Source organism: Aethalodelphis obliquidens, unplaced genomic scaffold, assembly GCF_003676395.1.
Source record: "Aethalodelphis obliquidens isolate GAN/ISIS:26980383/991018 unplaced genomic scaffold, ASM367639v1 scaffold33, whole genome shotgun sequence".
Taxonomy (NCBI): Eukaryota; Metazoa; Chordata; class Mammalia; order Artiodactyla; family Delphinidae; genus Aethalodelphis; species Aethalodelphis obliquidens.
The window spans coordinates 19241216-19253800 of NW_020837977.1; the positions used below are offsets into that span (position 1 = coordinate 19241216).

At 46.1% G+C, this 12585-nt stretch overlaps 1 protein-coding gene across 1 annotated transcript in view; it reads left to right on the forward strand.

The window, feature by feature from the left end:
• Positions 1-12585, forward strand: part of ST18 (ST18 C2H2C-type zinc finger transcription factor) — a 64335-nt gene that overhangs the window by 28697 nt on the left and 23053 nt on the right. Inside the window, exons 9-10 of the mRNA XM_027127855.1 lie at positions 2840-3085; positions 10299-10414. Coding sequence (XP_026983656.1) covers positions 2840-3085; positions 10299-10414 — 362 coding nt within the window. The remainder of the gene's footprint in view (positions 1-2839; positions 3086-10298; positions 10415-12585) is intronic.

Genomic DNA, 12585 nt, shown 5'->3' on the forward strand with positions numbered 1-12585 from the left:
TTAAAATTTATTTATTTTTATTTTGTTTTACTTTTGTAACGTGCCATTTAATAGATGCAGCGCAGTATCGTTTCTCTGTTGGCAGACATCTGAGTCACTTCTTATTTTATAGCACAGATAAGACTTATAATGAAAAATTATCTCAACTTTCAGTTGAATAATAATTTATAATTGTATAATTTATGTATAAATTATATAACTTAAAATAATAATTTATAGTCTATTTCACTAAAGATGTCCTATATGCACAAAAGAAGCTCCTTGAAGTCAGGGACACTGTACGTTTCAGTTTTCTTTTACCCGTAAATATAGTGGCTTGAAAATATTATGTGCTTTCTCAGTCATTTCATGAATAAATACATCTGTCTTATTACAGGTAGCATCTGTAACTCAAAAGTAGCTGAAGTAGATGGTCACTGATGTCGCTCCTAAGTTGGAAAGCGTATGAGTAGTGTTAGACCAGGCTCAAAAAGCTTAAAATTCAAATACTGAAAACAAGGGTATAAAACAGCCCTTTAAGAAATGAGCATATTCGGCGCCCGGCTGGGGGTCCATGTCAGGGTGCAGCCGTTCCCTCCCCCTCCTGCCGCCCCCCCCACCCTGTCCTCGTTGTCCTGCCATTTGGAGTTTCAAGCACAGAGAGATGTGATGTCTGTTGATAATGCTCTGAATAAAATCCGTGCAGTAAACGTGTGAGCCGCCCATCCATGGGCAGAAAGGGGCCCTTCCCTGGTGCTGTGTGTAATTTTGAATGCATCTGTGAGCTCACTTCAAGCCCATCTGTACCCACACGGCCGCCTCCAGCCCAGTCAGGTGCTCAGAGCAGCCGGCTGGGGCACGGGGTGCAGAAAAGCACCTCTTTTAAACATTAGGAATGATTTTTTTTTTCAATCCGCCCATGATTACTCAAGATGTAGGACCATCGCAACTCTGAGAATCTCCGATTTTTTAATTTACTCATGGGAAGTTTCTTTTTCCTGTAAAAGCTAAAATATATATTAGTGTTGTCTTGGAATAGTTGGTATTTTTTCAGCAAGCTCGAATCTGCACTGTTTATGGGTTTTGCACTATAAAACACTGCAGCCCAGTCACGTGACTCCTTTTTCCTAAGCCATCTGTCACAGAGGTCTGGAATTTTATGTGAATGTTGGTTGTGCAGTCTTAACCCAAGTTTTTTTATTTTTTTATGAAAAATGTCAGCAACTACGATATTTAGCATTTTACTTTACATTGGCCATTAAACTTGATAGCTATAGCTCTGTTTCTTTTCTATAGTTATGTATCAGTTTTGAAGCCAAAAATTGCTTTCATGTACTCCTGGCAGAATACATTGTATCGTGGAGAGAGCACGTAGCACTGATATGGTTAATATCTTGGATTTTTGTAACTAAGGTTTATTAATGCTGGTATAAAAACGTATTTGATATTATACAGATGGCATAAGATGTGGTGGTTACTAAGTTATTATCCCGGATAAGCTGTACTGTGAAATTCAGGGCTTAAAACTATCACAGGAGATTAAACTATTTACTGAAAAGGACAGAAAGATATGACCAAACATCTTAGTACAAATATATTAGAAGCGTATTTACCTCCCACAAATATAATAGAGCATTTCTACCTCATAGGCTGAGAGATTGAGAATAGGAACTTTGCAGGTCAAACAAGCAAACAGAAGAGATGCTTTTATTTTTTAACTCAGGCGGCCGCTACGGTGGATCACATCTCAGGGGGAACTGCTGGGGAGGGGGTACGGGTGCAGTGCAAATGGGGAGTTAAAATAAACCCCTGGGAAGTAACCGTTAGGGATCTTAGGAGCATATCAGAGAAGACTTCTGCTTTGCCGGCCAAAGGGAAAAGAGAAGAGACATTGTCCAGAAGCTAATTGTGAATTGATGGATGACAGTGACAGTGCCGCTCAGGTATTCATTTGACCCACTTGCGAGGGTGACGAGCTCGTTCACCCCGCCTTCTGGGAGTTACTGCCCGGTGGTGTTCACGGTTCAGGGCCACGCACGCCATCCTCGGGCACATGAGTTGTGGAAGGTCCAGGGCACACGGGGACTTTGTTGGCACTTGAACCTTAAAAAGAAGAGGAAGCTTAGCCAAAGATCTCCCGAAGAGAAACGCCGTGAGGTAGAGTTCAAGTCTCATACTGAGTATCTGGAGGAGAATCACCTTTATTCTGGAGTTTTCACTGTAGAACTTACCCCCTGCTGCCCGCCCCATCCTGTCATGTGACACCTGGTACCTCCACTCCAGGTCCCCAGGGGAACTTTGGTTTACACTGCCTGCCTCCCCCAACACGCCCGCCACGAGTTAACCAAGCTTTTCTGGCGCAAGGCACCCAGGGTAAAATGTCACTTTCATACTAATCTAATATAGTTCTCATATTTCCCAGTAAAAAGTCTCTTCCCGCTGGTTATTTGTGCGTGTTTTTCACGTTAGATTAATATTGTGCCTCCTTATAAACTCAAGTGTTACTGCTTCAAAGGATGAATTGGGAGTGATAATTCTGCAAACTAGAAAGGAAAGTTTAAAGCTAAACTTGGGGGAAAAAAAGATAAAACAGGTTTAGCCAGTACATTTAGTATTTGGACCATCTTATTTATATTAGGCTTGCTTTGTTTAAACCCAGAAACACGAAGCTCACTAATGGGGCTGCTCTGAAAAGTCTGCCTAAGAATTGAACATTAACCAAAGCAAATCGGAAAGCTAGATTTAAAATCAGATATACTTCCATAAAAGCTTGCATTTAAAATGATCCCTTAAAAGCCCACATGGCTAGGCTGCCACTGCAAACTGCTTAAATGTGTTTCTGTTTCCTGTTGTATACCAGGGAGCCGAGATAGAAGTGGATGAAAATGGCACATTGGACTTAAGCATGAAAAAAAACCGAATCCTGGACAAAGCTGCACCCCTAACTTCCACTAACCCTTCTGTTCCAACTGCTTCCTCTTCCCCATTCAAAACCAGCAGCCTGTTGGTCAATGCCGCCTTCTACCAGGCCCTCTGTGATCACGAGGGCTGGAACACGCCTATCAACTATAGCAAAGCTCACGGGAAGACAGAGGAGGAGAAAGAGGTATTGTTTCAATGTGGCCGATAAGCTTGAGACGGAGCGTGATCGAAGGGTGTGGTCAGCTTTTTCCTCCTGGATTAATTCTCACAATCCTGTGTAGATAATACGTAATTCTGTACCTTGTTTTTGATTTTGGTAAAACGTTGGTTTTAAATTTCAGGAGGAATTTATAAATGAATCCAACGTTTCCCATCCCTTGCCTAAAACAATATGTCATCAGAGTGCGTTGTACCCCCGTCACGGCTGAATAGCGTGCGCTGCGTGAGAGGTGACGTCATCTCTCCCTCGGACACGGCAGCCTGTGAGGGGCAGGGTGTCCCTCAACACCAAGCCGCCTGCCTCCGTGTGCTCCGCACCGGATGCCAGAACACGAGAACGAATGGGGGCAAGGACGCATCTCGTCAGATTCCCTTCCATGGTTTCGTGGAGGGATGGTGTTGGCGTCCCTGTGTGCAGAGCCGTGGTCCGGGGACTGATCGTGGACGTGGGATGTCTCAGCCATGGCAACTCCAGAGGTGTGGGCTGGGTTATCCTTGGAGGTGGCTTCCCCCCTGGAAGCCAGACACTGTGGCCGTGCAGGAATTCTCAGCCCACATCTCACAGTTGGAGCAACCTGGCTGGGTCTGATTAGCCTTGACTCGGTGTCATTCAAAAGAGTTCATGGCCACACCCTCCACTGGTTAGACTCAGTGACATTGCAGATGTGACCCCAGCTTTACTGTAGGTGATTGTTTGTCAGGGAAGTGGTCTGTACTTGCCAGGTGACATGCTTAAAGAACTGAAATAGGCATTTGAACGTGCGCATCCTCACCTTTTACAGCTGTGTGAAGCTCAGAGACTTCGGTGGAAGACTCATTCCATTTAGCAGGTGCTTTTTCATTGAAGTGTAGTTGATTTACAATATCGTGTAGGTTTCAGGTAGAGCACAGCGATTCGGTTATACGTGTGTGTGTGTGTGTGTGTGTGTGTGTGTGTGTATTCTTTTTCAGACTCTTTTCCCTTATAGGTTATTACGTAATATTGAGTATAGTTCCTTGTGTGATTTTAGCATCTACTTTAACATCTCAGGGCATGAGTCAATGTCAATGGCAGTGATGACAAGGCTGGGCTGTTTCCTGTTCCCCTTCTTTCCTTCCCTCCCTCCCATCCTCCCTCCACACACTTTCACTGTGATCCCCACGTCCAGGCAGTAAGATCGGTCCTGAGGATGCAGCACCACCTGGCACACGCTTCCTGCCCACGCTTCCTGCACGCGCTTCCTGCCCACACTTCCTGCACGCGCTTCCTGCCCACGCTTCCTGCACGCGCTTCCTGCACACGCTTCCTCCACACGCGTGCTCAGTCTGGTAGGAGGACCAACCTGTAACCAAGCTCACGGACCAGCGAGTAGCTTAGCAGGCATGCAGAGTAGACGGGAGGGCCGGAGGAGCCCCCAGGACCCAAGGCAGGCTCTGCGTCACCACTGGCCACACCATCACGGGGAGGGTGGGGGGACTGACACAGCAGCAGCTTCAGGTTGGAGTCTGCCATACGGGGTATAGTCATTGTCATTCTGCTTGGCTTTTAAAAATTCACCCAAGGACTTCCCTGGTGATGCAGCGGTTAAGAATCCGCCTGCCAATGCAGGGGACATGGGTTGGAGCCCTGGTCCAGGAAGATCCCACATGCTGCAGAGCAACTAAGCCTGTGTGCCACAACTACTGAGCCTGTGCTCTAGAGCCCACGAGCCACAACTACTGAGCCTGAGCTCTAGAGCCCGCAGTCCACAACTACTGAGCCCGTGTGCCACAACTACTGAAGCCCGTGCGCCTAGAGCCCGTGCTCCGCAACAAGAGAAGCCACTGCAATGAGAAGCCCGTGCACTTCAACGAAGAGTAGCCCCCACTCGCCGCAACTAGAGAAAGCCCACACACAGCAACGAAGACCCAACGCAGCCAAAAATAAAAATAAATAAATAAATTTATTAAAAAATATTCACCCAAGTATTTAGGGATGGTCTTAATCTATCATAACACTGTTTTAGAAGAACTGTTTCTTAAATCATATACATTTGACTCTAATAAATATAAAACTGACCCTGCAATGTGTAAGAAGCTGCTTCGCCTCAGGTGGTGACTGTGAACCGGTGAGTGTGCATCTCTGCCGTCTTCCACGTCCCCGGCTGCTTCAGCTGTGCAAAATCACAGAAGTTACACCTAACTTACGTCATCACGCAATCCAGAAATCTGCCGGTATTCGCATTAGCGATCGCTCGGCACGCGGGTCTGAGATGGAAGTCAGGAGGCGGGGCGGGGGTGGGCTGAGAGCAAGTTTGTTGATTCGGTCCAGTCTGTGCACATCAGCTCCCGAAACGGGGGACGCCCCCGGTCCACGAGACTCCCGATTGCCAACCGGGCCTATTCCACTCCCCACAGGGGGACCTAATGGCAGTTACGAGGCCTGGAGGTAGAGGTCCAGTCAAAGGCACGTGGCACGGAGGACGGTCCCTTCCGGATAAGCATCACGGCGTCCCTGTTCCTGGGCGATCCAGCTGGAAGGGAACCCCCCGTGTTGGGGAGTCTCGGTGCTGCGTGCAGGGGGCTTAGACGTTCTGTCCTCACCCCTGCGAGCCCGCTGTACACAGGCCAAGGCGCCGTTGACAAGCAGTCTCCTTTCTGCTCACACACAGTCAGGCGTCCAGTCCAGTCCCGACCAGTAACGAAGCATAGTGGGTTCTTGTTCCCTTCAGGGTGTTTGTGTCATTGGACATCGGTTTTAAGTTTGTGCAGCGATGTCTACAGGGTAACCCTCGTATTCCGGGACACTCCTGCTGCTCGGGGGTCTAGTGAGCACCTCAGGGCCCTCCTTGTATGTACTTACCCCTCAGATCACCAGAAAATTCAGTCTCGTGACAAATATTCTCTCTTTATCAAAACATGTGGATTCATCCAGGCGGCTTCATGGATTCAGCTGGAGCACGTTCCTATCTAAGGCTGACGGACCTGTGACAGTGTGCAACGCGCCAGCAAAATCGTGGGGGAGAGGATTTGTTCAGATTAGGTTTCTGCTCCTTCCGGAATGGCTCGCCCCCTTCAGGTCTGACAGTGTAGACTCTCTGCTGCAAATGGCAGCCTAAGTATCCTGACGTCTGGAACTGACAAGCTAAGTGGAAATTCAGTGTTACTGAGAGCAGCAAAGAGGACTTCGGAGACATCAACTGAGTTCTTGGAGTCCAAGTGCTTGCACTAGGGTTTTTGTTTTTTGGGGTTTTTTTGCGGTACGCGGGCCTCTCACTGTTGTGGCCTCTCCCGTTGCGGAGCACAGGCTCCGGACGCGCAGGCTCAGCGGCCATGGCTCACGAGCCCAGCCGCTCCGCGGCACGTGGGATCATCCCGGACCGGGGCACGAACCCGCGTCCCCTGCATCGGCAGGCGGACCCTCAACCACTGCGCCACGAGGGAAGCCCTGCACTAGGTTTGAGTTGACAAATATGGTTTCAGCCTAACGCCTATTGTCACGGTCTGAACGTGGGTGGTTCATTGCTGGGGCGCTGTCCCCGCGGGGACACACACAAAGGTGCTTCTGAACCCCTGTAACTCCTGGGGCAGCTTCTCACCCTTGTTCTTTGTGCTTTCATCCGTGCCAAGGTAATTTACCAATAGAGAGTATTTTTCACATTTTGTTCTGAATCCCTAAATGAAAAATGTGATACACGATAGTTATTATTTTGAAAAAGTAGATTGTATTCAATGTCGTCGTTGGGAAGGTAGCAGAGGGAGACCATGTTGAGTAAGAATAAAGATTAAAGATCTTTATAAACAGCAGCTCATTATCCTAACAGTTCTGAAAGGCAGGATTATTATCAAAGTTTCTAGAGGAGAAAATTGAGGCAATAAAGTCGTTGTTCTTTGGTCATATAGAAAATAAGTAATGGGCCTGGGCTTCCCTAAAATGAAGAAAAGGGAGAGGGAGAAAATGGAGAAAAGGAGAAGAAAAAAGTACACAGGGAAATGGAGACAGCTAGGAAATATTGAGAAAAAGCAGGAAGGAAAGGAGAAAGAGAATAATGAAGCAGTGGTACTTGGCCAGGTGTGTGCTGGAGACCACAGTGGTTTCAGTGCTTCTTAGGATGGCAGGACCGGAGCCCCTGAGCCCGGTTACAGGACGTGACTCCACGTGACCACACAAACCAGGGATGGATGGTCCTGGCTGTCCTTCCCGTGAGCTCCGCAGAGACGCAGCTCGGGGCCCCAGCGGTGCTCTGTGAACGTGGACTGTTCTCACCTCCCCAGCCCCGCACATCCCACACGAGACTCACACCCGTTGCCACGACCAGACACTGGGCGATTATTTCCAATTCATTGTTATCTAGTTCATATGCACAACAGTTGCCTCATTTTGGTGGTAATTTTCAGAAAATATTGTCTGTCTCTCTCAGTGAAATAGCCTGTCCAGATGCCCTCTAAAAGCAAAATCCTGAATCTGGAAAAACCTCAAATTATCTCAAAAGGAAAGCGCTGAGAAATAACTAGGCTGTCAGTTGCATTCAACTGTCAGTTCTCCAAAGATTTCAGGGCTTCAAATGTTAAAAGTGCCAGATGCTATTATCTGTTATTCATGTTCCCATTATGTTCTGGTCTTTACTGAAATCTATGTAAACTTCTGTCTGTACATTAAAGGAATTTCATTGCACCCATATACTCTCTAAACACACACATATATGTATGCCACGTTTTCTCTTTATGTCTCCCCAATATAAATTTATTATTTTCAAAATGATACTTTAAATGTTGAAAAAATTCTGACAAATGATGTTGGCATATTTTTATGGTGTGCTTTTTAGGAGTTTATCCAATATACAATGCTTCTGTAACAAAATTAAGCATTCTTATAGTGACGGTCACCTGTATTTTAATACCTATGCTCTCTGCGAGCTTCTAGAGGTAGAATGCTGGGCAAAAAAAAAAAGGGAAAAAGACAACTATTTCATAATGCAATCACACACCCAAGAGTCCATAGTTTTTAAAAGAAGTTACAAAATATTTAAAAGGTCATATCCAATAAAATTATCCTACTGAAACATCAGCACATACTACTGTGCTAAGTTAAATACCATATATTCTGCAAGCATTAATTTTGAATGCATTTGAGTCAAATAAGTTAAACTTTCATAGTTGATCATTTCTTTCAAAATCCCTTATTCCCTTGTCTTCCATAATGTGCAGATTCAACAAACAACAGCTAATGACCTTTATGTGTTCATCTGTACATGCCTCCTTAGAGATACTTTGCTCTCGTTCATCGCAAAGAAAATAATAAAATCGCTTTTTCACTTTATGCCATTTTTGTGAAAAATTCAGCATCTGAACAGAAAAACAAAAGCTGCTCCACACTGAGACAAAATTGGGTTTATCATTTGTGTCGACTTTCAAAAGGCCAAGTCGCTTGTAAATTATAGTGGAAAACACCACCGGGCTGAATCCAGGTAGCTCCAAATGAAACAGAAGGTAGTGCTAATGCTTCGCTTTAGGCATTAACGCTGTGAAACGTGAAAAGGATATGCATAATTCACTTCTTTTCTATAGATTCCACGGAAGCAGCATTAAAATAGCCCTTCTCTTCTACCTTAGTAGACAACTATCATCAAACACCTATTTCTCTTTATTTTTCAGGGGTGTATTAGTATCTGCTAGTATTTTCAAACATTAATCAATAATATAAAATGGAATACTCAGTATTAAAAATAATATGAAAGAAGAAGCTAGACCAAACCAGGTTTTATTAATTTGGTCTGAAGATAATGTTACTTGAGGTCGTGTAAACGTATTTACCACTGTGTGGTCCTATGTAAAATAATTGATTGAACTGTTATCCAAGTAATTAATGAAAGAGATTGCATTTGCCTTTATGACTGAGATGAAGGCTTAGAGTTTTTCTTTGTTTGGGAAAATCCAGGGATTTTGTTTTTCCACTGATTTTGGGTGTAGACTCAGGATTATTAAAATTGTATTTGCCCTTGCAATTTCATATTCATTTGATTTAAATGAGATTTATCTTGAATAACTCAAAATTGTTTTCTCACCTGAAATGGATCAGTACTTTAGAGATTTAGGAGACAGTGTTTTTATATTAGTTAATCTGATTTTAATATTAAATCCAGAACGTATTATATTTACTGGATATAAACTTAATGATAAAAGTAAGCTAATTATGTGACTGAATAAAACCGTCATTAGTTTTCTGTAAGATAATATATCAGATGGTAAATAAATGATTTGAAAGGATCAGTGAGATTTCCTTATGAAATCAGGATCGGTACCAAGCTTAAAATAAGGCCATGAAAATTAGTGATAACCCAACAAGAGATTCCATCCAATGAGTAAAACCATTACAAAATGCCAACTTAGCAAAAGAGGTAGTTTAAGGAAAACAGGAAGTGATGTGAGACTAAAAGCAATTATCCAGAAAAATCAAACTAAATGTTGCCTAGATATTGTGGACTCAGTGATTACATATTTAAACAATTTAAATTAATTATCTGCTTATCAGAAAGGACATTCTGGGCTTCCCTGGTGGCGCAGTGGTTGAGAGTCCACCTGCCGATGCAGGGGACGTGGGTTCGTGCCCCGGTCCGGGAAGATCCCACATGCCGCAGAGCGGCTGGCCCGTGAGCCATGGCTGCTGAGCCTGCGTGTCTGGAGCCTGTGCCCCACAGTGGGAGAGGCCACAACAGTGAGAGGCCCACATATTGCCACAAAAAAAAAAAAAGAAAGGACTTTCTCCTAGCCTAAATTTACTTCTTCCTTCTCTGTTTGAAAATATGTGTGATTCATTTTTTGCAGTGTTTCTTTTACCAATGACTGCTGTGTGCATAAAGAACTCTTCCTATGTTCTCTACGAAATGTTTGCTATGCTGTAAAACTTAAAATATTTTAAAATATTAACTTATTTACATAGCTCAAGAAATACCTCTGTAGTTATATTTGCCAAAATGCAAACTTTCTAAAGGTGTGCCCGTGAGTTACAATTTCTCATTCTTCACTGAGCATAGATGTCCATAGCGGTCCAGATCTACCCTTATACTCATTATCTTATTTATTTTGTGTACAAATCCGACGAGGGATGTCATCTAAGTCTTTAAGCCAAAACTCAAATTTGACCCCAATGACTTCAAATACAGTTGTCTTTCCAGGGTTTCCTAATGCCTTGTGTGCTTCTGTATTATTTTTGTTTTCAGAAAGACCCAGTGAGCTCTCTAGAAAATTTAGAGGAAAAGAAGTTCCCTGGAGAGGCCTCCATACCAAGCCCTAAACCCAAGCTCCACGCAAGAGATCTCAAGAAAGAACTAATCACGTAAGTCATGTGGAGTGGCTTACTCTGTGGTTCTAGAGCGGAGACTCCAATTCCAAACCTTGAGTAACAGATAACGCCTTGGCTTATGGAGCTGACTTTGCAGATGTTTTAGGGCAATTTCAACCAGTTGGTAGTTAACTGTTCTGTATATACCTAGACCTGTGCTCAGAACTAAGAGGATTATGAAAAAAATGTACCTGACGTGATCTCATGCTAAGAGAATTAAAAGTCTAATCGACTGAAAAAAAAAAACATGTAAAACAATTAGAAATGTTCATGTTCTGATCAGCAGATCTTAATCTAACACCCACTGGCCTCAGAGGATCCAAGTCAGGGCTTCAGGGAGCCTGCAGACTCATAAAGCTTAACTGCAGAGTGTTATTGGGAAGGGGGTTCATGGTTTTCGTCACATTCTCAAGGGCTTCCGTGACTCAGAAGTTGAAAGGACAGGGCAGGAAGTACTAGTCGAGCTGCAGTGGGTTCTGAGACAGGCCCGGCTGTCCGGAGCAGAAGGGCCCAAGCTGAGCCCCAGGACCAGGTGACTTGGAGAGAGAGAGAGAGAGAGAGAGCAGGGTGAGGGCCCTGAGAAGATGGCCAGGTTTCCCATGAACAAGCCACAGGGTGTTTGGGCAGAAAAGTGCACTAGGGCTGGGGTATCTTAGGAAGAGCAGCGTGCAGAATTCTTCAGGGGCCGGGTGCGCATGGGGACCGTCTGGCGTCAGGAAGATCACCTGAAATGTTGGCTAGAGATGCAGACGTGAGATCGTGAGCTGCGGCCTGGGAGATGGGGCCTCCAGGGAAGATGTATAAGAGGAAGAGGACAGAGTGCCCGGCCCAGAATCCGAGGGCACGCATCCTGCTGGGACCCGACAGGGAAAAAGAAGCCCACGAAGAACAAAGACCTGGGGCCAAGGGGGAGGCAAGTGATGGTCATGGGAGCTGAGAGCTCAGAAAACTCCCACCTGGGCCTTGGATGGTTTCAGATGCCACAGCAAGTTGAAAGAGGTTAAAGCAGAGAAGGCAGGGCAAACCCCAGGAGAGCGGGCCTTGGGAATAAGCGAGGCCAGCCAGCGGGGGGACGCGCGGCGGGAGCGGGGCGCGGGGGCAGAGCTGGGGTGCGAGGGACGTGCCGCCAAATGACGCAGGGACGTTAACCAGGACTGTGGCCTGAGCCCAGCTCGCACACCCTTATTCCTTTTTCACCCCGAAGATCTCTGGCCGGGGACCGTTGGAGGTCAGAGTGCGGCACACACGGCTCGCTTACGGGTGTGAGTTCGCCCAGGCCATCGCCAGGACACAGGCCGTCCTGACCGCCTTCTCCTCGTCTTCCGGTCACCACCGTGCGGGGGACATGGAGACATCAGGGTGGACGTTGAGGGAGGGAGAGAGGGCACAGGGAGGGGAGGGGCTTTCAGGCAAAGGCAAGGCGGGAACCGTGGCTTTGGGACATTTATATCCTCAGCAGATAGTGTAGTCCCGGGGGGTTGTTTGCCGGGAGTGAGTGAGTGACATGCAAGAAAATCTTTTCCACAGGAAAGTGATTAAACGTTCATGTATATTCTCACCCAATACAGTTAAAGCTGCCAGCTAATGAGAGTTTCTAGCAAAGAGGGACCCTTGCATTTAGGCACTGGCATCTGTACCCTCTCTTCTGAATCCCCCAGCAGAAAAGTACGTTTACGTTTTTCTAATACAATAGATTAAGCACCCTGTCCTGAGTAGAATGCTCTGCTCACCGATCTCTGCGGGGCTGTCCTCCCCTCCCTCAGCTCTTCCCCAACGTGTCACCCATCCGAGAGGCCTTCCCGGCTGCTGTGGCCCCCCCTTCCCAGCCCCACTGCTCCCGCCCCCTTTCCCAGGAGGGCAGGCTGTTCCAGCCACTGAGGTTGCTTCTTCCACATCCCCGCGCGGGCTCCTGGTGCCACTGCACTGCCGCTCGTTTCCCCGGTGACAGGGACACACCTCAGACGCTGCACAGCCCCTGCACACACAAGCTGTCGATCAGAAGACCCCAGTCCAGCATCAGTCTGTCCTGTCCACACTCAAGTGATTTTTTTTTAAGATCTTTACTGGAGTGTAATTGCTTTACAATGGTGCGTTAGTTTCTGCTGTGTAACAAAATGAATCAGCTATATGTATACATACATCCCCATATCCCCTCCCTCTTGCGT